Source organism: Cimex lectularius, unplaced genomic scaffold (assembly GCF_000648675.2).
Source record: "Cimex lectularius strain Harlan isolate CLEC.00 unplaced genomic scaffold, Clec_2.1 scaffold146, whole genome shotgun sequence".
Classification (NCBI taxonomy): domain Eukaryota; kingdom Metazoa; phylum Arthropoda; class Insecta; order Hemiptera; family Cimicidae; genus Cimex; species Cimex lectularius.
The window spans coordinates 1,218,219-1,245,819 of NW_019392741.1; the positions used below are offsets into that span (position 1 = coordinate 1,218,219).

The 27,601-nt window shown below is 37.4% G+C and overlaps 1 protein-coding gene across 3 annotated transcripts in view; it reads left to right on the forward strand.

Moving 5' to 3' along the window:
• LOC106669907 overlaps positions 1–27,601 on the forward strand; it is a 258,515-nt gene extending 230,914 nt beyond the window's left edge. The window contains exons 5-19 of one of the 3 annotated variants that reach the window (XM_024227088.1): positions 242–1,434; positions 9,691–9,763; positions 9,954–9,994; positions 10,421–10,585; positions 10,654–11,323; positions 11,783–11,969; positions 12,040–12,188; positions 12,331–12,422; positions 12,478–12,700; positions 17,032–17,229; positions 19,337–19,399; positions 19,465–19,527; positions 19,589–19,896; positions 23,325–23,473; positions 27,151–27,601. In XM_024227088.1, the coding sequence (XP_024082856.1) occupies positions 242–1,434; positions 9,691–9,763; positions 9,954–9,994; positions 10,421–10,585; positions 10,654–11,323; positions 11,783–11,969; positions 12,040–12,188; positions 12,331–12,422; positions 12,478–12,700; positions 17,032–17,229; positions 19,337–19,399; positions 19,465–19,527; positions 19,589–19,896; positions 23,325–23,473; positions 27,151–27,444 (3,868 nt within the window). In that variant the 3' untranslated portion in view covers positions 27,445–27,601. Of the gene's footprint in view, positions 1–241; positions 1,435–9,690; positions 9,764–9,953; positions 9,995–10,420; positions 10,586–10,653; positions 11,324–11,782; positions 11,970–12,039; positions 12,189–12,315; positions 12,423–12,477; positions 12,701–17,031; positions 17,230–19,336; positions 19,400–19,464; positions 19,528–19,588; positions 19,897–23,324; positions 23,474–27,150 lie in introns of all 3 variants that reach the window. The other 2 variants (XM_024227089.1, XM_014399759.2) reach the window with 2 other exon arrangements.

The window sequence follows — 27,601 nt, forward strand, 5'->3', positions numbered from 1 at the left end:
GAGACAAATGCCAGTACACTTGTAATCCTGTTACGTACCCGCAGGTATAATTTTAGCTTTTATTATACCGTAATTTGTAGACTTCTCTCCTTCCGGGCACGATGTGATATTAGAGCGATTTGTTTTACTGACTTGTTAGATTAAGAAAGAATTTACTCCCACAAAAGCTGAAAAAAAAATTACTCCACCCTCTTGTATTTTTCACGGACGCATTCTGAGTGATTGATACGATTTGTTGCAGATCGTCCGGAGGTGGTGGTCAAATGGTCGGGGGAAGACACAAGAATGAGAACAAGCCGAAGATAGCCGACCTCTTGACCAAGAAGCTGCAGAAAAAGGAAGAAGAAGAGTCAGGAGCGAAAAGGAGAAGAAAGAAAGAGGAGATCGCCGGAGACAGTGAAATGGACGATTGTCAGCGATCACTGCCTCAGAAGAAGCGGACGCTGATCGCCGTATCGCCATCGAGGAGCCCGGCGAAAAAATCTTCAAAACCGAATCCAAGCCTACCCGAGGAACAGGACGACGAAACGCTGATCCGGGAAACGGAAGCCGCACTGAAATCTTTGTCCGGGAGTTGGCCCGCGAGGGAAAACAACTACAGGGATCAGGACGAATCGCCGGCTTTCGAAAACCTGTTCGAAGAGAAGAAAAAGTCCCTCGGAGGCTCGGACGGCTGCTGTCTCAAAGACGTCATCACTCTGAGAGGGCCCCAAGAAGGAAAGCATAAAACGGACATAAACAAAAATTCAACAATAATAAAAACTGAAGAAGGGGTCATGAACGAGGTCGAAGTGAAAACTGAAGACAAGAAGCCCGCGAAGGATAATAACGAATTAGAACATCTGCTCAAGATAGAAAACGAATGCGCGTCTATTCAGACTCAAGTGAGTAAAGTGAAACAAGAAAAATTTTCCAGATACGAACCGGATTTTAACGAACTCGTCGACGACTCGTCCAACGAGCTGGAAATCGATATGTCCGACCCCGGACAAGAAGACGACGATAAAAAAGATATTAAGAAGAAAAAAGAAGACAAAGAAGACAAGAAGTACATCCCGTCCGCTTTTAAACCGATTTCGGAGCAGAAGGAAAAGATGATGGAGCTGTTGGGCCCGTACCCGGCGGGAGCGACGTTCGTAGGTTACCCGGGTACGCTGCCGCCCCCGGCCGAACCCGCCCCTCCGCGAGTCGAGGAGAAGAGGATAAAAGAAGAACCCGAAGCGGTTCAAGTGACGACGACGAAGAGAGTGGAATCGCCCGAAGGCCCGATGTCGAAGCATTACACCATCCTGCAACCGGCCGGAGCTGGAAGCAGAGCAGCGACCGCTATACAAGACGTCGCGAGAGAAGGGGTTGTGAGCGTTGCTGCTGTCAGCAGTTCGATGTCACCGCCTTCAAAAGAGAGGCCGCTCTCCCCGAACAGCATCGGCAAAGGTAAACTCTCTTTGTTCCTCATTCAACCGCACTGCATCCCTTTATTAATCGACAGCCGCCGTAAAATAAACCCGAACTCTCATTCATCAACGATATCGATAACATTCCATAATTCATAAACAATTCCGTTCTCGTCGAAACCGCAGTTTGAAAACAATATACTCGCCCCTCATCGTTTACGGGGGAGAGAAATTGTTAAAACAATGGATCCTCGAGTTCGGCCATAATAACAGTTTCAAATTATCCGTTGAAAACGTTATAAGTTTCCTATTGGAACGACACGGGAAAACCTCTGGGCCGTCTTCCACAGGGATTTTTCCGATCCGAAGAATGTTTACAGTCCCCCACTTGTTTTTCTACGACGATGTTAAACCCCCTCCCGTTAATGTTACTTCTCTAAAGGAAGGGTTGGAATTAACCGGCGCCGTAAAAATCTGTAGAGGCTCCGGGGGTGGGCTAATTCGGTTATCTTTTATTTATGGACATCTCGGTGCGAGGGAGGCTAGTTTGTTTCGGAGGGGAAAGGGTTAAAGAGGTTGTTTTTATTTGACAAATGAAATAGTGTTCAATTAGCACTGAAAGCGTTCATTTTAAATCTTAAAACCGTGACGCCTTCCTGCCCGAAAGGGGTTAATACTAAATTATATTTTTAAAGAAATTGTAATCAGTATGTCTCTATTTCTCCCTGGCATATTACTTTCCCAACAATAATTCACAAACAAATAAAGCTCTTGATAATTAATAATAGAATTTTAATTATTAAAATATTGAAACAATTTCTATTTATTTTTACGCTGGACTTACAAACCAACCACATTGTATTTCTATAATAACTTTTATTTTAACACAATAGCCTAAATATAGAAATTTTAACGGAACTAAACAAAATAAAGTTTACTTCTGCTAGATGTAAACTTATTAGCAAAATTTTGATTATTAGAATATTGAAAAAATTTCTATTTATTTTTACGCTGGACTTACAAACCAACCACATTGTATTTCTATAATAACTTTTATTTTAAGACAATAGCCAAAATATAGAAATTTTAATTGAACTAAACAAAGCAAAGTTTACGTCTGCTAGATGTAAACTTATTAGCAAAATGTTGATTATTAGAATATTGAAAAAATTTCTATTTATTTTTACGCTGTACCTACAAACCAACCAGATTGTATTTAGATAATAACTTTCATCTTAAGATTTTAGCCAAAATATAAACATTTTAACGGAACCTAAACAAAACAAACATGCCTTCTGCGCGATGTAAGCTTGCGTTGCAAAATTTTAATTATTAGAATATTGAAAAAAATTTATTTATTTATTTATTTGACTTTTTTTTTAATACATTTTAGAGTGCCAGTGAGAATTTTTTTTTACAGAGAATTTCTCACTGGCACTCTCAACACGACACGCAAGAATGGCACAATTACGCAGAAAACACACACTTTGTGCCCTGAAGATGATTTTAATAAAGATCGAAACGTTGGCACGATAAAGAAAATGTTTTTCAGAAACCTACATCACACCAGACCGCATCTCACGATTTCCGAATTTCTATAATAACTTTTTTCTAAGACGATAGCCTAAATATAGAAATTTTAACGGAACTAAACAACATAAAGTTTACTTCTGAGTGATGTAAACTTTTTATGCAAAATTTTAATTATTACAATATTTAAAAAATGTCTTTTCACTTTTACACTGGACTTACAAACAACCACCTTGTATTTCTATAACTTTTATTTTAAGACAATTGCCTAATATAAAAATTTTAACGGAGCTAAAGAAGATCCTCATTTGTGCTTAAAAAGTAACCAAAGCATATGTTGCTGAGGTTAATACATTCAATTGAAAAAATTTACCACTAAATATTTGACTTTTATTATAAATACCCAAAGCTATAAATTTTCTACCTGGTAATTATTGCATTGCCTATATCATATTTTAAAACAAGATAAAACTGGGAGCGATATCTCCTGAACTTCGCACTGTTTCCTGTAAAAGGGAAATTGAAGATTTGTATCGTTGAAAGTAACAGTACAATTATTCAGCTGTTCTACGAGATAAATCCTTAATTGATAGTTTATTTCATTTTATTATTTTAATTTGATAAACAATAGGGGATAGTTTAAAATAGATTTTCTACAGTGCGTGCATAATCGTGATAAATCCGACACGGTTGTTGAACACAACTGATAAAACGGATTTAAATTTTTTATTTGAACAGAGTTAAAGAGACAGTTTCTCTCATTATAAAATAAAGAAGTGAGAAGAGGCAGATGCCAGGAATCGTCCCTGAATAGGAATGAGAAGGGCGACAATGGTATAATTAAGATATGAGGGTGAATTGTGGATAAGCCCGGCGGATCTGATCAGGCCTCCCTCTGTAAATCTGAGGAAATGGGTAATTAACAATGATAACGAGCTCACGTAGGCCGGGGACCCTCTCGAGGGAGGAAAAGTTAGAGGAAATATACTTAGGAGTCCCGACTTCCCTTTCTTACTTCCTATTCCCTCCGCTCCAGGTACGACGGGAAACGATCCGCTCCCTCCTGAAAACTGCGGACGAAACGTTGTTGCCGATGGGAACACGGCTGCGCGCAAACTGTGAAAACTAGTCTCAAATGAAAATCGACATTACTTGAAACATACATAAGATGAAAATCCTTTCTTTTCAAGTCCCGAAAAAACGCAATAAAAGTTTAAAAGGTCATACATCCACACAGTCTTGGCCTTATTGTTCATTTCAAAAGTACTTTTTATATTCATTAGTTTTCGTAGTCCGCTTAACCAATTAATATCTTTCAATTAATTAAGGTTTTTAGTTGAGATAAAAAAGTCAGTGTCACGAGCGGGATTCGAACCCACGACCTTCGGCTAGATACGCCGCTACTATACCACTTGAGCTATCGTCATCTCGAATTTAATAAGTAAAAATTAAGTATACCTTCACTAAAGCTCTTCGTGGCCATTTCATTTGTCGCCTAGAATCAAATAGATTACACGACATTTGAAAAATGGCAAAAAGGAGGGAAAATTCAACTGGTGCGGTTGAGATGGGAAGTTAGTGTGTCCGAGTGGATCACGATAGCTCAAGTGGTAGAGCAGTGGCGTATTTAGCCGAAGGTCGTGGGTTCGAAACCCGCACGTGACACTGACTTTTTTATCTCAACTAAAAACCTAATTAATTGAAAGATATTAATTGGTCAACCGGACCACGACATCTAGTGAATTTAATAAGTTAAATAAAGTACATCTTCACTAAAGCTCTCCGTGGCCATTTCATTTCTCGCCGAGAATGAAATAGATTACCCGACATTTGAAAAATGGCAAAAAGGAAGGAAAATTCAAAAGGTGGGGTTGAGATGAGAAGTTAGTGTCCGAGTGGATCGAGGTAACGACAGCTCAAGTGGTAGAGCAGCGGCGTATCTAGCCGAAGATCGTGGGTTCGAATCCCGCTCGTGACACTGACTTTTTTATCTCAACTAAAAACCTCAATTAATTGAAAGTACATTATATATTCAGTTAAAAAGACTGAAATAAAACTAATCGTAATCTTTAAAAATATAAATTATTACTGTAAATTATTGGGTAATTATAAATATAAATATTTAAATAACGAGAGAAGAAAAAGTTGAACGAGAGAGAGACAAAGAGTGAAAGATAGAGAGAGGTAGTGAGCGAGAGAACAAAAGAATGAATAAATAAAAATCGTTGTATTTTAATAACGTCGTAAATTTAGGTCGCAAACAACCTGTTTTACAATTAACAAGAAAATCTCAAAGAGCGAGAGAGAAAAAAAATAGGGAGAAAGTGAGAGAGACAAGAAGAGAAATTGAGAAAAAGAGTGAGAGTGAGAGAGAGAGAGACAGGATTAAAAATAAAGAGAAAGGGAGAGTGAGAGAGCGAGAGAGAGGAAAAAAATGAACGAATATCGTTCTATTTAAAAATTCTCGCAAATTTAGGTCGCAAACAACCTCTCTTATAATTAAAAAGAAAATTCATTGAGAAAGAAAGTGAGAGAGAGAAAGAGAGCGAGAGAGAGAAAGCAAGAGAACGAATGAATATCGTTTTATTTAAAAAATTTGGCAAATTTACGTGGTGAACAATCTCTCTTACAATTAATACATCCAGGGTCGGGCGGGAGAACGTTGAACTCATAAAACCAGAAAATACCACGATCAGCCGTAAGATTTGTATTTCAATGCATTTTGTCCTGTTGCCCAGGTTCCTCTCCAAGGCGGGTAAGAGCTAGAATCATTCTCATTAATAATACCTGGTTGTAAAAAGAATCGGTACAATTGGCTGATGGAGAATTTAAATATTCTTTAGGTTGTAATTGCAGTACATATATTATAAATCACGTTTCGTGGACTGTAATATTGAATTGATCAGTTTTTAACATTCCTGAGACTCACGAACAATACGGATCAAGGTATAGTCTTGAAGGAGAAAGCAAAATCAATTGTTACCGCTATGTTTCGATCATTTTATGGTCATCATCAGGGCAAAACAATCTTAAATCTACAGATTGACATATTTAAGTTTTTTACAGGCGATTTCAGATTTCCTTAAAACCCGACACAGTCCCAACATTGCCAAGGACTGTAACCTAGTTACAGTTACAGCTGTTACAGTCGTTGGCAATGCTGGGAGTAAGTCGGGTTTCAAGGAAATCTGAAATCGCCTGTAAAATACTTAAATATGTCAATCTGTAGATTTAACATCCTTTTGCTCTGATGATGACCTTACAATAGGCCGAAAGCTTGACTGAATTTGCTTTCTTCTTCAAGGTCATACATATCTGTAGTGTTCGTGAGTGAAAAAGTAGTCGACATTTCTAATACTGAAATCAGAAAATTCCTGAGTCTCTCAAAGATTACAACATCACTTACTGTTATGCTGTAAGTCATTCAAGTGCGGTTAATTATCCATATGTCTGAAAAGTCCTACGATTTTTCCGCTGTCGTTTGATCTTCGATGACCGTCATTAATTTTACTTTCTTATACTGATTATTTATTACCTTCATGGGAAAAATATGCTATAAGTTGAAGTAAAATGCTTATCAAGATCGGATTCTTTAAGGAGGAAGCGATTTGTTTGTCTGTAGACTTAGTTATCTAATGACTTCATAAGAACTCAAGGGGTGTTGGGTATATTTAAAATTCCCCTCGTCTCTATGTTTTCTGGTCGGGGGTTGGAGGAAGTGGTTTAAGAAGGGGAGGCATTAAAGGCTCATCCCCGCCCTCGCCGCCTTTGGGGGCATTGTCATGCAAGAAGGCGAACCCCGGTGTAAAAGATTTAGAAGGGAACCGGCGAAGCTCTAATGCTTATAAGATGTCCGAGGGAATTACGTTATGATGAGGGGTCGACTAGTTTCCTTATTGGAGTTTAAAGCCCTGGCCGGCCGCCGGTGAAATAGTGGCCTTCCGCCGCATCTGGGACCACCCGGGCCCACTTAATTAGCCGCGTCCTATTTACTGCTGCTACCTAGGCGAAGGTGGATCGCCGTTTAAGTCTCTTACGCCAACTGTATTAAACTATTCGGGGCAGGGGGGACTTAGCGTGAAGTTTGCCGACTAGGCTATTGATACTACTTGATTCATGGAGTTTCAAGGACGAGGCTATTTAGAAGTTGAATTTTCGACATAGTTTGCCAGTCTGGAAATAACCGACATCACTGTCTAACAATTAAAGCAGACTGCAGCCCTTTCCACCGGAAAATCATTTGAATTTCACGCTTGCATTAGATTTGATTTTCCATCCAACTTTCTCTTATTTTTATATAAAACGAAAATTCATTGGATCGTAGACAACACTCAAACTTTAAAGTTTCGGTTTCACAAATAAACCAATAACTCGTTTCGACATCTCCAGGCCAGGAAGCCGAACTGCGCCTAACACACAAGAGAAAGCTAAGCTAGGCGGACCAAAATGATCGGAAACGTTCAAATTACATGGTACGAACACTCCGGATCAATGTATGATCTTGAAAAAGAAGAAATAAAATTTAGTCGCTAATGCCAAGCTTTCGACCTATTTTAAGGTCTTCATCAGAGCAAATCAACTTTAAATATGTCTACAGATTGACATATTTAATTTTTTTTCCTTGAAGACCGATTCAGTTCCAACTTTCTTCTTCTTCACATACCTACAAGAAGACAATAAAAAAAATGAATACCTACTAGTAAAGAAGAATGATTAAATAAGGTTAAAAACTAATAACAATGAGTACTGAAAACTTTTTTTTTATTCATTCTGCGTTTATTTTTGCACGAGTAAGCAAAATAGGTGAGGTAAGTTAGACGGACGGGACTAGACGGGACGGTCAATCGGTTTCCTGGAAATTTCATTGCTGAAACCGGGAACTGCTGCTTCTGTAAAAAGCTTAAATATGTCAATCTGTTGATTTTTCCAATGTCGTGTACATAGTTCATTCATAGTTCAACACCCATTTCTGTCATTCTCATTGATCCGTTATTTACTTAAATTTGGATCCGTGACTGAAATTAGTTTAAATGAGGAATCATGCAGTTTCTCCATCACCTACTAGCTATGAAATCGCCGAGTAGGAATTGATAATCGGTCAACCTTCCGATGAGGAGATTCCTGAAATCAAATGAAGAACAGCTTTCGGATGAAGCTCCACGACCCAGTATACTCAAATTCTACAATTCTCCGAACAGGTGAAGGTCAAATAGCCTTTGGAACTAGAATATCTAAAAAGCTCAGTGTGTGTGTGATTTGTGCGAAAATATTTCAAAACAGTTCAAGGGTTCTAGTTAAATTGCATCGTCATCATGAGGAAGCGAACTGAACGAAACATTCCTATTTACATGAAGGAATGTTGGCTTTGTTGAAACTCTAAACGGTTTGACCACCCATTTATGGTCTTGCAGCATAGTATCTCGAGGTGTTGGTAAGTAGGACATCTCCACAAAGGACAAAGGACAAAGCACAAAGGACATCTCCAAACCAAGAAGGTGTTCACATATTTCATATATTTCTCAAGTCCAGATTGTTTTCTTTTAAAAAATCATTTAACACAGGAAAACACTCTATCCCTTCCTTCTCAACAGATTCACCCAAAACTGGACTTTTCTTTTGAAGGCGCGAACTTTGTAATTAGCATCGAAAATTGTGATACTTGCCGTATCATGGAAAACGTTGGCCAATTTGGCATGGTCCGTAAACAGATTCCAGAAATTCCTGTAATTGTGAAAGTGCTTTCCCACGAGACAGCCTCTCCGTATGGAGAAGCATGGAATGATGTCGTCACATTGTGAAAAGTTTTGACTTCAATGACCGCGACTCGATTTAATTAATAATTTGAACATGCTCGTCCCCATTGACTTTCTTAAAAGAGGCTAGTATTTTGTTTCATGGAATAGCCAAATGGAGTACACAATTACTGCTGCTGCAATCCTTCGATTTATTTTTTATTTTTAGTAATCTCTGATCGTTTGGCCAGTCAATGCTTTTGGACCATCTATGCACACGTCAATGCAATTAGTCCATGGAATTACATGAGTGACAAAGAAATTATCCATCAAACTGAATTGGTATTCTTTATAAGTAAAATAATCTTCATATTTACATCGTTTTTAGAGAATCGTCAAGTTATAATGAGTTGAAACACTTGAGTTCGACGAGGACGGAAGTTTCCCAGGGTAGATTTGAGCAATATTGACCTTAACAGGATGATATTTCTCGTCTACCCTCCTTACAACTATGGCGTTGGCATCTGCGCTTATGGAATTAGCGAAACGTTTGCTTAAATCGTTAAGGGTACGAGTTAGTGACGAGGGGTCCGAGATAGTAATGACATCTGAGTCAGAAGGCTCTTCGTCGCATATTACAGCGGTACACATGTTTCCCTCAAACGGCTTATTAGCGTAACCAAATGCGCCCTTATAAATCACCGTCATCCGCCCTCCAGAATCTTGAAAGGATTACGCGCAGATAAATCTGCCGACGGTTTATATTAATATGTAATTATTAGAAGGGCTTCGTCGGCGTACCACTAATGGGTACCCACAAGATGGCGGTCAAGTGCAGTTAAGTGTCTCTACTTGTGCGGGCAGATGGTGCCTTGGTAATGACACTTAAAGTTGACTATACATCAGGCCAGGTGCGCCAGCGGCCCGCATGTAGAACCAACTTATCTCCAATTAGGATTTCATAGCCATTACGATTTTGTTATATCAAATTGTATTGAACGTATGACTGAGATTTGTTTTTGTTTTTCTGACAGAGGGGAGTAAGTGCCCTGCGCCCGGTTGCAACGGAGAAGGACACGTTACAGGATTGTACTCGCACCATAGAAGGTAATTTTTTTTCAATTATTACTAATATTGTGTTGGAATATTTCATCTATTATAAATAAAACTCACTAGTCATAATTTTTTATTAAAATAATTCAAAAAGCATGCATGATTTATGTAAAAATATATTTAACCAAACGTTTTAATTGCTAATGGTCTTTTTTGCAAACTAATGTTTTCTTTTTCTTCTTAGTTTATCAGGCTGTCCGCGAAAGGATAAAGTAACGCCTGAAAGTAAGTGCGCATGGCTTAGCTAATTAATTCTTACAGAAACAATTAATAAACTCTTCTAAAAAACAGTTAATAATTAGTTAAAACAAATAATACCCCAATATAACTGTGGAGGTAACGTGAAAGAAATATATGTAAAAATGAAAAATCGATATATTGTGTAAGTCTTAGTGGGTCAGCCTCGAGTGTGATTTGGTGAAGTGACTTGTATGTGAACAGTCTGCATGTGTGTGTGAGTGAGTGCCGAAGGGTAGAGGTGAGCCCGCTACGGTCGCCCACTCAGGTCTCCACAGTGCAACGAGCCAATCTTGGGACAGGAGAGGGATGGCCGCGTGCTCTCCTCTATCTTTTCACAACCTCTATCTTTCTCTTGTCTGCAAATATAATTTCCCCCCTGACACACTCACTTATGCCTCTCTACTGTCCCAGTACTGGCTATGCACGAGACGATCCTCAAGTGCCCGACTCCCGGTTGTAACGGGCGAGGTCACGTCTCGTCCAACAGGAACACACACAGGAGCCTGAGCGGGTGCCCGGTCGCGGCCGCCAACAAACAAGCGAGCCGCGAAGCACGGCACAAAGCACAGCACGCAAGTACGTGACTGCTTCGCGAGACGGTCTGCCTTGGATTCGGTCTAACCCGTCGTTTTTTAATGTTTCAGTGAACGCCGAATGCGGAGGACTCGTGGTCGGGTTCACCAAGCCACAGATGCCGACCATGTCGCCGCCAGTCGAAATGAAGCCGTGCTATTACCCGACGCCGGGGGATCTGCCTAGACCGGATTACAGCACGCCTCCTTTTTACAAACAGCCGACGCTCAAACCGACCAAAATCCTCCACCAGGAAGAAACCGACAAGGGCGGTAAGCTGAAAAGCGAGTGCTGCGCCAAAACGGAACCCTCCCCTCCGGCAAGGCAATACGATAACTACATGAGCCACGATTCCAACTCTTCTTCGAGCATGGACACGATGGGAGGACCTCATATGACCAGTTCGCACCTGCCGGTCCCACCCCCGCCCGTCCCGCCGCACATCCCCCCGCCTCCGTACGGGCCTTCCGTCCTGGAGGACTCTAGGCTGCAGAGAAACTACGACGACGAATTGTATAGGGGTTACTCGGGGACGGGATACTCAGAAATGGGACGGACGTACGAAGTGTCCGGCCATAGGCCGTACGACCCCGGTTCCGGCTACGACCGATACGAATGCAACCAGAGGTACCCGGGCACGGAATACACCGACCAGGCGGGATACGAACAGCACATGCAAGTCATCATGAAGCAAGAACAAACCACAGAGTCGGAACACAATGAGCAACCCATATATCCAAGGTAATGCTTGATTTGAACAATATAGAACATTTTTATTACCTTCAACGCTTTGTTGTACCCACCCTTATTAACTTTATCCTTAAATCCTATCTAACCGACCGCTGCTTCAGAGGTGCGGCAACGAAGCCTCGGAAGCCAGACAGTGCAAGCGGCATTCTTGGTCCCACATCATGTTACATCATTCATACTTCTGACCTACCTCTACGTTCTAATACCGCAATTTCGTTCTCTAACTCAAATTCTATCCAAGCTACTTTCATCATCCACCTTGGTCTTACCGATGAATTGTCACTGTATTGTTAAATTGCCATGCCCTCTTCTATATATCAATAAGAAACGTTATTTTTATTAGCAAATGATATGAGAGAGTTAGGGTGAAGGGTGTTCTCTAAAATTTGAATTTATTGTACTTTAAGTTTTCAGTTTTAACGGAAATAATTATTAAAATATCTCCGACAGACCAATGTATCAGTACGAAGCCACCGCCAATGGTACAGTGCCTGCGGGGTTTTCACCTGCAGGATCGGCGATCAACCTATCGGTCAAATGCATGCCAGCGGGCCTGAAACCTGTGGAGCCCGGCTCGCCCGCCGGTGGATCCGTCATGGATCTGTCGACGTCCAGCGTAACTTCGACAAGCCCTCAGGTCAGTTCTCAAAATATATTTTACATTTTCACCAAATGTAAAATATATCTGTTTTATTTTTATTTTCTAGACCGGTGGATATGGTGGGAACAGCTTGAGTCCACACGGATACAACGGGTCGAGAGGAAGCCCGCAAGCAGCGACCAGCCCGCACATCACTGCCAGCCCACAAGTGCCAACAAGCCCCCAGGGGCAAACACTCGACCTTTCCGTCAATCGGTAAATAGAGGTTTTTTGCTTTGTTTTGAATTATAAGCAGAGCCAAGTTGGACTGAAGTTCACTTGCTCCAGATTTTCAGTGCTCTCTCTTTCTGACACTAGGCTTTTATGTGTTGTTGTTACTTAGATGGTGCGTTTTTAGGGGCGGAGGCGGACGCGTTTTTCCCTATTCGAGAGAATCCACCCCCGACTCGTCGCATCCTCATTACATCGATACATACAGGGATGTGAACGGTAAGTTTGAAAGACGAATGTAACGGATCGGAACTAACGGACTTGTATCATCCAGGATACTCTAGCATGAGCCCCCACGCCAGCTACATCAGCGGAGCAGAATACGGAACAAACGGTGTCGGATACACTGGCTACCCAGGGCCTCCCGGCTACTCCTGCGGCTATCCGACAAGCGGCTACCCGGGAGCTGGCGGACCCACCGGCTATGGACCCGGTGCTTGTTATACCATGGCACCGCCGCAGCAGGATAAACCACCAAGTCATTCAAAAGAACAAGGGTAAGAATTATTAATACTAAACTTTATTTATAACGGGCATATAACTTTTTATACTTACAAAACAACTCATCAACTGTCATTCCATTGAAGATGATGATGCATACTAGGAAGCTTGGGTTTTTGTATTCCCCAAGCACTGGCTTCTGTACTTTTTCTAGTTCTTTAGTCAAGTTCAATTGAATCGATCCTTCTCTTAAGAAGTAATAAGTCTGTCATTGCTACAATTATTTCCCCGGATCTTCTTGATATCCTAGGTTATGTCATCATTGGGGGCTTCACATTTAAATTTATTATGAGTGGCAGTTTTTCCTCCTCATTGCATAACCTGCAAATGTGGTCGTCATTGGATTTATCCATTTTGTGTTTGTTCTCAGATACCAGTGACCAGTATATCCCTGCCCTTTGTGCCTCTTTATAGGTATATCACTGTGTTTACCAGTTTTGGAGGTGATTCTTTATTTACTGTATCTGCCACCTCAGTTCGTTCACTTCTCTTTTTATTTTTGGTGAGCCCATTTTGAGAAGGGGAATTCTGTATTTGTTTTTGTTATCTGAAGTATATGTTCAGGGCCTATATATGGTCTTGCAGATCCTTTTCTGGCCAGTTTGTCTGCTTTTTCAGTACCCAGAATTCCTTTGTATATTGGCCATTCACTGACTCATTGGCTCTTAATTCTAAATTTTGATGGCTGGGTTACTTTTTCTAGTTTCTTAGTTTAAGCCAATTGTGTCGATCCTCCTCTTAAGAAGAATTAGGAATTTGCTGCAATTGTTTTCCCTGGGTCTTCTTGGTATCCTAAGAAATGTGTTCATTAAGCGGTTGCTTCGCATTTGGAGTTATTATGGGTGGCAGTTTTTTCTTCAGTGAATATACCCATGTCGTCATGGTGTTTTCTCAGATGCCAGGTATTTGTTCTCTCTTTTTCAGGTTCTGGGAATACGCAGATCCTCCTCTAGCCAGTTTTGTCTTCTTTTTCACACTCTGAACTCCTTTGTGTCCTGGCACTTAGGTATTATTGGGATGTTGTGTTTTCACAGGTTTTGGAGATCTAAAAATTGTCTGTAGACTATTTTAGATGTGACATTTTTATGCCTTTGAGCTTTTATGGCTGCTTGGCTGTTGGATTAGAAGATGTTTTTATCAGTGTTACCTCTTCTTCTTATTTAAGAAGCATTGATAGCATATTCTTCAGCTTGAAATACCGAAATTGATTGCTAATATTTTGAGATTGGATTCACCCCACTGAATACTCACACAGAAACTGTAAAAACATAATTTAAAATAAACTGTTGAGTGCGTACAACAATGACAACTTTTAGCTCATTTCCTAAATTTGCTACTTGAAAAAACAAACGGCAAGGCCAACAGAAGCACAGCTGAGAAAGGAAAAAAGATCCTATCGTCTATTTCTATGTTCAAGAGTTCCAGATCACATTTACTGCACTTGTGTCTTAAAAATGTCAGTTTTCTGCCCAGAACTTTTGTGGCGGTTAATATAATTTAAAAGAGGAATATGAAGAGTTCAAAATTTGAATTTGATAGAATTTTGAGAAATGATACTATTGTTTCATAAAACAAAAAATCTACGATACAGGGCTCATTAATAATATTGAAAGCACATCCCTGTTTGATTAGGCCTTCTCATTGCGACTCGTTGAAAGGTTTCGTCGAGTAGAGGCAGATATTACTTTTTCAATATTGATGATGGCAAACAACTAAGTTAATATTAAAGACCACCTTGGCAAACAATATCCTAGCCCTCGGCCAAGACTTCTCACGAGTAGAGCAAACAAGAGGAGAGCCGAACACGATATACATAATAAAGAAGCTCGACATTTAAAATCGATCAAAAATTCAGTTTCGAACGGCCTCGGTGTATTAATAATTTCCCACGAATATCTACCGTCCATTACAAGTCAAACACACAAAAAACCTAATGCGCCATCTATTTTCCATTTCACACGTTGCAAATAAATTATGGAAATAAAGAAAATAGGATTTCATTTCTAAATATATCGGGTGAAAAAAGCATTAATTACTTAACCATGCCTTGGAATTTTTATATAAATTTTTATTTTGAAAATTGTCCAGTTTAAATTTTGTTGAAAGAATAGAAAAATCTTACATCATCACCGTCTTGCCTGTTGTCACGCATGCTGTGCAGAAGAATAGATAGTGCGTGACAAATCAATCTTTAATCAAGAATTTTATGACGAACCGTGAAGGTTTACACTTTTGAAAAATGTGTGGTGTTTAGTGACCGTTAGTTATATGGAGATCGTGAGAAGCGGTCTGGAGTGAGGTAGGTTTTAGAAAAACATTTTCTTTATCGTGCTACGTTCCGATCTTTATTGAGATCATCTTCAGACTCAAAGGGTTTGTTTACCGTGTATATGTGTCATTCTTCTACGTCACGTTGAGAGTGCCTTTTGAAATATTGTCAAATGGCGAGATGTCAAGGTTATAAGCAGGGAGAGGTGAGACGCTGACTCCATTCCGAGAAAAGGAGCTGTGTCAAACGCGTACTACGTGCGGAAGCATTGCTGTTGCTTTAACGTTCTTACTGACTAAAGTGGTGCTTTAAAAGCTCCATAATTTATTCCGTTGAATTATTGATTGCAAAACTTAATAGTAAATAGCACTGATCTCACACAAGCATACACTTTCACTACACATCGTTGAATATCCTGGTCATGGGACACCCACGACACGCTGACGATAGAATTTTTCAAAATTTCCCTCTTTACAATACTTATAATATTTTCAAAATGTTGTTTTTTCGAAAAACATATTTACCGAAAAGATCTTAGGCGTCAGGCTTATAGTCAGTATGTATTCCTGAGCTTGTGGCTGTGTCAAGCGAAAACTTTGTTATGGTTGATCCAAAGTCTTAAACCGGCCAGCTTTGCCAGCTGTTGGATACATGTCACTGCCCTGACATCTGGAGCAAGCCCGAATTGTAAACCAGCTTCATAGTCTAGTCAGATGGTGTCACGGATATAAGATGGGAGAGGCAATACGCCATTCCTGGGCCTGTGCCAAATTCGAGCTATGTTTTTGTTCTGTATTTATTATAGTAGATAACCATGTTATCGGTAAAAACCGTAGTCAGATTGCATCAGGTTATAAGCAGAGCAAGACAAGAGTGTCTCTATTGTGCTTGTGGTATGCCAAACACGAACTTTATTGCGTTGGATCCAAACTTTATATAATGCACAAGAGAGTCAATAGTATTGATCAAGTACAAGAAATCTTTGGTGCCTCCCATAAAAAAAAATCTTCCTTGAGATCCTAATCATGTTGTACCCGCTGCAAATAGTCGATAGAATTTTACAAAAATACTCATTTTATCATTTATCCTAAGTATTTTTGTCAAATAGTCAGGTGGCAACGGGGTCATAAGCAGGACAAAACGAGACTCTCTATTCTGCGTTTGTGGCTGTAACAAACACAAACTTATTACGGTTGATCTAAACTTTTAAATCTACCAAGCTGTTGAATAAATAAATCTTAAATAACCGAAAGTGTAAACCAGTATCAGGGATGCAAGCCGGGAGAGGCAATATGCCATTCAGGCGAATTGTGTCTGCGTCAAATGCGAACAGAATGTATTATTTACTAGGGAAAACTACAGTCAAATGGTGACTGGGTTATAAGCAGAGCATGGCAAGACTTCTGCGTCTATTGGCTCTATTCCTGCGCTTCTGGCTGTGTCAAACGCGAACGGTTGTTACGGTTATCTAAATGTTCAGATTACCTAGCTCTATCGAGCTGTTGAATACATGGCAGAATCTTAACATATGTAACAAGACCGAGTATAAAATATTTTCACAGTCTAGTCAGATGGTGTCGGGATATAAGCAGGGAGAGGCGAATTGTGTCTGTGTTGAAATTCGAGCTTTGTGGTAGCGTTGTCTTCTAGCATTGATTCTTCAAAAAACCGTTGAATATTATCAGAGTCAATAACTTGGATATTTGCAACAAGCGTCTTTATTATAATTTATGATTAAGACAAATAGTCCAATTTGCGTTTACATCTCCTAGCTGTATCGAAGATTTTAATACCTATAAAAGCCTTGGTATCTGAAATTCTTTACCTCCAAATAAAAATCTTAGCTTTGATACCACTTTTCAACGTGTTGTGGTTTTCATCCAAATTCGGCCGTTTTTCGGTGTTCCGCAAGTGATCATGTTCACTACCATCACATTCTTTATCTGGCACGCATCCCAGATATCTTCAGTGCATAGTCAATGAAAACAACGCCACAAATCTTTATTTCTTGTCAAAACAACCCCTCTTTCACTAATTAATCCAATTTTCTTTCTACAGACTGACGGGAGGATGCGGTAGGAACGACAGGCCGCACATCCAGGCCCATTCCCAGGAGCTGAAGTGCCCCACGCCCGGCTGCGACGGTTCAGGGCACGTCACGGGCAACTACTCTTCCCACAGGAGCCTCTCGGGCTGCCCGAGGGCAAACAAGCCCAAGAGTAAACCCAGAGACGGACAGGACTCGGAACCCCTGAGGTAAACTATTCGTTCAGATCGATTCCAAGCTTTTGTTACTATATCATGGAGAAGTTTTAAGCGGAAAATTGAACTTTCGTGAGAAAGGGTCGTAAAACTGTTTTACTATTTCATTTGGGGCATTTATATAAGACAAAAAACCCTTATTGTTTTTTTAAGGAGTTTAAAAATACATTTTAAGTACATTTTTTAATAAATTTGCTTTATTGGCCTGGGAGAATAGTTGAATAGACTTAAAAGAAAATGTTTTACCACCATCCTTTATTGCATCATCGGACTTAAGGCGCTTTGACATTTTAATCCAACAAAGGATTTCAGCTTGAAAGGTTCATAACTTTCTCATAAAAATTGTCAACATACAATACTAAAGGTTATCATTTTTATTTCATATTTGCCTTTTATAATCAACAATCGTGTCACAGTTCATTGTGTATTCGAGATTGTTAGGGTAAATTTAACGGCATCTCTCTCTCTTTCTCTCTCTCTCTCTCTCTCTCTCTCTCTCTCTCTCTCTCTCTCTCTCTCACTCTCACTCACTCACTCACTCACTCACTCACTTACCCTCTCTCTTTCTCTCTCTCACTTTCTCTCCCAGTCTCTCAGTCTCTCAGTCTAGGAGAATAACAGCAAGTTTAAAAACTGTTAATTGCATCTCCCTCATAATCAGCTGTTTATAAGCTCTATATTCAGCTTGATCTTAAAGCCTTCAAATTTTTGACAGCTTTAATGCCTTACCTCTTTGTGATACCTTAGACTCTTTGATAGTCTAAAACCGTAGCTTTCTGATGTAAGGATCCAAAGGTGTAAAACTTGTGCAACCCCTTGGTTCAATCGTAATTTTCCTTGTTTTAAACAGCTATAAGTTTAAGAATTGTGTTTCTTTATACAGCCCTTTTGCAAAATGAAAAAAAAATCATATCATCTTTACATTTTATATATAATGATTACTTTTAATTACAAAGTTTTGCCTCTTTTTATCACTTGGAACTCAGATAATCTAAATCTTCTTTATGGTGATCATTTGGTTGTAATTTGTCGAATTTGCAATTTTCAAATTCCTTTGCAATACTAAAAAAATATATAAAAAAAATAACATTATGATATTTCAACCAATATTTTATAGGATTAATAAGTCTATGTAATTTAAAATAGTAACACTGTAAAATAAAAATATGCTACTTTAGTTAGAAATTTTGACATTAAATGAATTCAACTCCTCTCTTAATTATAAAATTTTGTCTGTTTTTATCACTTGGTACTCAGATAATCTAAACATCCTCAACTTTATCTGAGCGTGTATCTCTACACCCTGTTCTGCATCCTCTTCTTTACAGTGACCATTTGGTTGTAATTTGTCGATTTTACAATTTTCTAATTCTAATGTAATTTAGTAAGATGAGAGGCTCTGCTTTTCTTTAAGGATCTTGTTTTCTATTCTGGTTTGTTTTATTTTTAGCGTTTTTGATTTATTTTTTGCATTAGAGCCAATGAAGTCATTCATTCATTCATTCTGAAGTATAAAACAGTTTTTTTTTATTGTTTTTTGTTTGGAGATACTCTTTAAGAATTTTCCTCATTTTCCAGAATTATTATCTGGATCCTTTTGTTTAACAAAGCTGGTCAAGTTTTTCATAGGTGTCAAATATGGAAATACTTCTCCTTGTTGACTTATCAACAGTCATGGACCAATTTCTAGAATTAGTGATAGTTTAGGCTTGAATCAATTATCTTAAATTAATATCAAATTTGACCAAAAAAATTCTATCCCTTATTTTAAATTTATATTACAGCTTCCTCCTTTCTTGGTTTCACTCACCTGGGCTTTTTTCAAAATTTTCAAAATAACATTGGCAATAGGTTTATGGTTAACAAATTAAGAAAGACCTTATAGACATTATTAAAGTAAAGAATATTTAAATAATTCCGGATTATCTGCTGCCTCCCTTCGCATTATTAGACATACAGTAAATTACTTCAATACCGACCTACGCGAGTTCTCTTTGCTGTAAAAATTAAAAAAAATAGGATACCAAATCGGTTTGTGGTAGAATTGCAAAATCAAATTATTTCTTTGAAAACCACACAAGACTATGCTTTATATCCATAGCTGTCAGTGGGAGGCCGCATCGTGGAGCGAGCCCCTTGACACTTCTCCAAGGCATACCAACAAGTAGGACTATATTCACTAAATGCTGCAGCGCCCTGGGCTCACTCAAATGTTTTGCTTTCTTCCAGATGTCCCATTCCGGGCTGTGACGGTTCCGGGCACGCGACCGGGAAATTCCTGTCACACAGAAGGTAAGCTTATCACACCCAGTGCACCTTGAACTTGCTAATTTTACTTTTTTTTACATTCCAGCGCTTCTGGCTGTCCGATAGCAAACAGAAACAAGATGAGAGTTCTTGAATCGGGTGGCACAGTGGAACAGCACAAAGCGGCGATAGCTGCTGTCACAGCAGCGGCCAAATTTGATTCCCTCAACTGCCCTCCTACGGGGTGCGAGCCTTTCCTTCCGACACACAGGCCCCTGCAGCCTCCACCGCCACCGCCTCCTCCTCAACCGCAGGCGCCCATACCGAAAAAGAACACCCCGACTACTCTGAAATACCACACCCCTTCTCACAACCCACATGAGGACATGTCCCAAATATACAAACACCATACAAGTAAGTAAAAATAAATGTAGAATATCGAATTTTTAAAAAAGTTGAAGCAATGCTGAACTTAAATTTTAATAACTAAAACTTTTTCCTTGCAGTGCATCAACTTTCATATTTCTAATGTCAATAACCATTGTAAAAAAAAAAATGACTGGAATGATAGAATATTTTCAATTCACCAGAATTTGTATCAGTTCATCATTCTCTCGATTAGCTTATGGTTTTATTCAAACTGTATTTTTAAAAGCATCACAAAATACACAAAAAGGCTAAAAATTTTATTTCTTCTAGATTTGATAAATATTTTTTCCTAATTGTTGTACATATTTTAGTATATTATTTTACTATAAATATTAGTTTACATTGTAAACTGTTACTTTTTACATGTTGTACATTAAAAAAAGCGATTATTCGAAAATCGTGAGGTGCGGATTGGTGTGACATAGGTTTTAGAAAAAGATTTTCTTTATCGTGCCAACGTTTCGATCTTTATTGAGATCATGAAGATCATGATAATCAGCTAAAGATCGAAATGCTGGCATAATAAAGAAAATGTTTTTCTACAACCTACGTCACACCAGATCGCACCTCGCGATCTCCAAATAATCATTGGCTAACGGTCACTAATGATCAATCACATCACATAATGATCAATAAAATTCAAGCTACAAATATTTTTTGGCCCATTTTTCAACCCTTCTACATATTTAATATCTCTCGAGATACAAAGATGTACAAGAAAATTCTTGATTAATACATGTTAGTAGTGCTAGAATTTTTTAAATTGTTAAAATGCTCTCTTTGAGCCAATTATCACTTTTTGTTAGTAAATATTGAAGTTAATAAACCCAGAGGTGATCAAATGCCTGTAAAACTCAGATTATCCAGATTTTCTGTAAAATCTCTTGTAGAAATCGAAAAGTTAGTCTTCAGTTTTGTTCATTGTGCTCAAGAAATAATATTCCTCCATCAGCCCTCTTACACATTCATGATAATAAATACATTCACTAGGTAATTTAATTTTAACCCAGGTAACAGGGAACCAAACGACTTTTTTCCCAGTTTAACCATAGTTTCTCTCTGATTAGGGCTATAAAAAAATGTTACCATTGTATCTTCAATTTTTTCTTAACCGCTTCAATTCCCTCTGTATGTAAGTCATATTTTTGCGAACTCTTGAGTTTTTGTATCCGCATTAAGCGTACTTTTGATCCAAATATAATTTTGAACATATTAGTCTATCCTACATAAGAAAAAATAGGTCCCATCTTGATCTATAAGTATAGAGATAACTTATATTTAATTTTATATAATTAAATATTTTTCTGTTGTGCTCAAATCCTTGTTTAGCCAAAAAAATTGGAAAAATTGTGACCTTGTCAGAAAATATTAGACAGCGTTTTCATTTTCCATGAATAAACTGGTTGTTATCATTTCAAAAAAATCAATTATAATCAAGGAACAGGTCAATTCTTCTAGTAGTTTCATTTTTTTTTTTTTTGCCTCAGGCTTCCGACATCTAGGTCTTTTCAGCCCCCAACTAAGTCTATATTCTATATACCCTTTCAAACACTGCATTCATACAAATAAATATATTCATACACATAAATACATCCATCCATACAGTACACTCATTCTGTTTGGTCGGTGCAGTACTTGATATTCGTCCACTGACCTTTACTCAAACTAATCTAGAATGGGGTCAATGGAGTACTTTTATAAATATTCCGCCATCGAACTTCCCATCTCAACCACACCTTTTTGAATTGAAAAAATGGCAAAAAGGAGGGATAATTCAAAAAGGTGCGGTTGAGATGGGAAGTTGGTGTCCGAGTGGATCGAGGTCATGATAGCTCAAGTGGTAGAGCAGCGGCGTATCACGCCGAAGATCATGGGTTTGAATCCCGCTCGTGCCATTGACTTTTTTATCTCAACTAAAAACCGTAATTAATTGTAATATATTAATTGGTCAAGCGGACCACGAAATTAGCGAATATAATTTGGTTTCTTAAGACTTCTAAATGGCACAGGATATGTATTTTATTTTTACTGATGAACTAACATCCTATTATATTTTTATTTTTTATTTTTTTTTTTTTACTGGGGCCTCCAAAATCTAGGTCATTTCAGCCCCTAACTAAGGAAGTCTATATTCTATTTACCCTTTCAAACACTACATTCATACAAATAAATACATTCATACACATAAATACATCCATAAAGTACACTCATTCCTTTTGGTCGGTGGAGTACTTGACTCAAACTAATCTAGATCGGGGTCAATGGAGTACTTTTATAACTATTCCGCCATCGACCCCAAACACACACTCATACGCTCTCAACGTTCGAGGGGCGATTATGACGTTATATTTCACCCTCACCCCTTGCCATTCACGCTAATAAATACATGCACTCAGACAAAGTGACAAGAAGAGACAAAACATATAGACACACAACACATAAGACAATATACAATTTTTAAAAAAAAAAATTTCCCCTAGAAAGCGGAACAGGGCACCCAGAAACCCGCTGCAGTGCTCGAGTACCATTTTCAGGTGGGATGGCATGCCATGTTTCTAGTATGTGGGACACGTCGAGAAACCTTTCTCTGCATAAGGGGCACCTGCGCGGGCTTTGGCCCAAGAGCAGGTGCCCATGTGTCAACCATGTATGGCCTATTCTTAATTGCATAAGGACGATTGTTTGTTGTTTCCGGCTCAAGTTCTCAGGGGGGGGGCCATCTACGAATCGTGCGCAAAAGCCTCTCGGACAACCCGGCCCACTGACGCTGCCATCTTTCTTTTATCATGTTCTTTACTGCTAGCTTGGCGTCAGACAGCCTGGTCACAATGGTCCAGTCTGGTTCATTACTATTGATTTTCTGAATAAGCAGATGATGAATCAAAGAGAGTTTGAAATTTATAATTCATTACTGAATTTCTTAAATAAATAAAAGAATGATATTCTATCATACACAGTCATTAAATCATTGTTACATTTCTCGTTTAACAATGTAAATACTAAATTAGCACCTCTTACCATATTTCTTTGAATATGAAGAAACCTTGACACTGTTTTCATTATTAGGCGATAATGCATGCCATTTTATTCTGGGTGTATAAAAGTAATTCTAATCAAACCCTGTTAAAAAGGCGTGGAACCAGAATATATATCGTTCATGGATGAAGGGATCGAAAGCGTTGAATGTTAAGAATGAATGTTTATTTAATTTTTTTAAAAATCCGTACTAAAGCAAGAAATAGATTAAATATATTTTACAATACCTTTTATAAGCCAAACTATACTCTCATATTAGAAAAGTTTTCTAAGAGTCAAATATTTCTTAACAGTGTAGTCCCTCGTTTTGTGAGCATGTGTGAATGGCATATGAGAGCGAGAGAGTAAAGTACTCATTAGAGCGATATTACGTGTAGACCCGGACGGGAGTAATAGTGAGGACCTGTTCACTCTAGAAGCGGAGATCTCCGAGCTGCAGAGAGAGAACGCAAGGGTCGAGAGTCAGATGCTGAGGCTCAAGACGGACATCACCGCCATGGAGGCCCACCTCAGGCATGGGGACAAGGTATGAGAACCATTTTTAAAAAGCTGCGTACCAAGTGCAAGTAAGTTATCTGTTGATCTAAAGCCAAACTCAAAATGCATTTGAACATTTGTTTATTCAAAATGTGTAATTTCTCTTTTCAAGAGTTTAGCTTCGAAACAGATAAATTAGTGAAATTAAAAAGCTTTTTACATTTCTTCAGAAATTCCCCTGTTTTTAGTGTTGAGATTTGTTTAAAAAAATTGAGCCCCCGAATATTTCCAGAAAATACCCAGGCTGGAAATGAATGAGAGAACGGGATATTCCAATTTTTTCGGTTTGTGGCCCGGAGCGACAAGGAGTGACATTCCCCTCCACCCATCAGCTTTGTCGTGATTTAACAGCCATTATTACTAAGGTAGAAGAAAGAGTTTCTTTTAATAAATATTAAATTAAATAAGAATGAATTTTTCGATGAACATTGGTGAATCGATTCATGAAAATTAAGTCAGGCATTTTTTGCCAAGCATGCATTCCTCCTTTTTTAATTTCAACATAATTATGACTTGGCTTGCTCTTATTATACTTACTTTTAATTATATTGCAAACATAATAACATTAAAAAACTTTTATAGAATTTGTTTATTAACTAGAAATAATAAATATCATAAGCCTTGTTTTTATCCTAATATTTTATCCTAAATATAGTAGGATAAATAGCAGTTAATATCATAATAAAACTACACTGATACCACCTACTGAAACCTGAATAAAACTACAGTACTACACAAAACACTTTTTTTTGTCAATAATTTAAGCACAAAAAATAAACATATAAAACATAATTAGATATGAACATTATACATGTGAGATTTCTCCGTGTGGTCTGTGGGGTGAACCTGAAATTTTCACCAATACCAATCATTTCAAGCTGCTTATCCTAGCTGTGTTGGTCCGTCATACACACTGAAGATGGCGAAATGCTGCAACACGTCTGACATACCAATCCAGTGAGGATAGGCAAACCAAAATGGTTAGTAGCGACCAAATTTCAAAATTACACTTGCAATTTTTTTTTTAATACAGTAAAATTGGCTCCTTAGGTTCTTTAATAAAAATTAAAAAGACAGAGTGTTAACATATTTTTATACATTTTTTATTAATAGTCATTGTAAGAACAAAATAATAGTTAAACAAATTAGTTAAAAATTAAATAATGTTAATTTTTTTAACTTTTCATTCACCAATTGAAGTGTATATAAATAACATCATCGTGATTCTATTCTAAATAAGATAATTAAATTCTAAACTAAGTTCAAGAGAAAACCTTTTCTTAGATTTGTTAAAAAATAATTGTCTATAGTATTTGTTAAATTTTAAAAGTGATTTTTTTCCTAAATTGACTATTCTTACTAAGAAGAAAGTATTAATTAGCTGATTTTAGCTGTATCACTCGATGTTCAAATCTACATTTTAAGACCAGCAGATTTAACAATTTTAATTAACAAGAAAATACAAGATACAGAGATCAGTAGTAAAGAACTTCCTATGATTTTACATTTATTACATTTTATTGATTATATTCACTTAAGTAAATATAGTTATATTTACTTTATGTCAAACCATCTTACAGACCAATATCCCCATACTTAAATGAATATGATCCCAAAAAAATGAAAATTTAAAAAAAAATTCTCATCAAATAAAAGGACAATAGGGAATCTATTAGAAAATGAAATTATAAATTAAATTTGCTTATTTAGTATTTTCCTATCATAATAATTAATTTACCAGCAAGTCCGTTAGTTTGAGAAAAAATTGTTTAAGAACAAAATGACAATACAGTTTCCCAATTTTTTACGGGGTTCACAACAGCGAAGGTCATATAAATCCCCAGGGTGTCAGTTTTTTTTTTTTTTTTGTAAATGTTTGGACTTTTTACCTTACAGTGATGAGTCCCAGCTGAAGCTATTGATACTGCTTCAGTGGATAATTTCATTTTTGATCCACTTTCCAGGTTTTCTTTCATGATACTCAGAGTGTAAATAAATAAAAATTTATATAAACTTATGTATGCGGATCTTCTTTCTAACATTGATTAATTTTGACCTTTGTTTTGCAAAAAATCAGTTTTTAGTCTACCATATTTTTTAATGTAACATTCGTATTGTAAAACATCGTTATTTTAAATTGTTGAAATTTTTCTGTATTGTCTGCAAGGTGATGAACCTGAAATTTCGTCGTTAGATATCATTTTAGTCCACTAGCCTAGCTGAGTTGTTTTTGACAGACAGTTAAGTGAAGATAGGCTGAGCCAAATGATCAGTATTTGTAATAAAAAAATCGTTATTGCCAAAACCTCATGGTTTTTCTTTTTTTTAATGTTGTACTACAGTTGTTTCTGATTGTTTATTTATTTATATTTTTAACTCTACTATGGCATTATTAAAATAGCATAAAACTCAGCAGGGTATAGTAAGAAATTATGACTCTATTGGAGTAATGTTAACATTTTTAAAATCACTCTGGACAGAAGACTGAGAAGGGACCAAGTGTTAGTTCAAAAGCTTTCAAAAATAAAAATCAAAAACTGGTGGAAAAGTTCGACCAAAAAAAATTAAATTAAAGGTGAATTTATAATTGATTCAGTATAGCATGATAGATTTGCCAGATTTGTACAAGGAATTGTCAAAAATTACACTATTCATATATCACTTGATTAGTAACGCTTACCCCCTTTCCAGATATAAAAAAAAAATCAAGCTAAGTGAACTAACAATTTTTATTTAAATTTTTTATTTATAAATATATTCATAAATAGGTGATAGTACTCGACAAAAGTCCAATATTTTGGTTCACCACCATGATAATAATATGACATGATGAAATGCAACATAAAATAAAATATACATTCAATTGATAATATTGTCCGGTCAAAAAACCAGTTATTATTTCCGTGTGATTTTCTCAAATTTTCTCGTTACCGACCATTGAACGTTTAACTAAAAAATATATTTTTCTACAAAAAAAATCTACAAATTTACAGATTTGAACAGTGAAAAACTTGTTAAAAAAATGCAATAGAACAATGAAGATGGCGAAAAGTCGAAATGCATCTGGCAGACCAAACCAGCAAGACGGACAAAATTTGTCAATAATGATCCAACTGTTTTATTTTATCAAAAAAAATTGCAATAATGACAAAAAATAAATCAGTTCACAATTAAAATCCATGAGTTGTTTTAATGAATTATTTAAAAATTAAACATTTATTTACATGGCCCAGAAAATCCTTTAAAAGACAAACAATTAACACCATTTTTACTAAAGCAATAAAAGATTTTCTGCATGATGTAATCAAGAAATGTTTCCAAGCTACCCCATTATTATTTTTTTTTTTTTAATCGCTTTTACTTTACATTACTTTTTTAAATTTAATTTAATATAAAAATAAAATTTTAAACAAAAAATTATGTATTTTATTTTAATGCAGTATTAAATTGCAGTGTGCTCTTTTGTTGCTTCTCCACGCAAAAGCATATATTATCCATTTAAAAAAAATTATAATTGTCTTTTTCAAAAAAGAATTTAATAAAATATTAATTTGACAATATTAGAAAACATTTTTGAAGAAATGTACCAGTTGGCTTTTCTCAGTCGTATAATTTGTTCGACTTGAGAGAAAATTGTTGTAACTAAAAAATTACTCTTGTCCGCAGGAGGTGAATCAGAGGAACAGCAACTTAAACGAATACTACGAATCTCTGAGGAACAACGTAATCAACTTCCTTGAACAGGCAAGAGTCCCGGGCGGAGGGGTTGGAGTGCAGCCGGACAAAGGGAGCCCAGAGCACTTAGAAAATTACATAACCAGGCTCCAGTCGATGGTCGGACCGACTCAGACCCAGACCCAGGCCAACGGCCAGTCGACAAGCGATGAGACGAACAGGCCGCTTTACGAAACGGTTAAATTCGCACTTCAGGATTTCACTGTCCTCCCCACCCCCATTTGAACTGTACAATAGCTGCTTCGACTGTAAATAGATACTTGCAAAATACACAATGTATATAAAATATTTTGATTGTCGGCTTGTAAGGCTGGATCATTAAAAATGTAAATAACTTGCTCGCGCAACGATAAATAGCTCAAAAGCTTAATTTTATTATTTG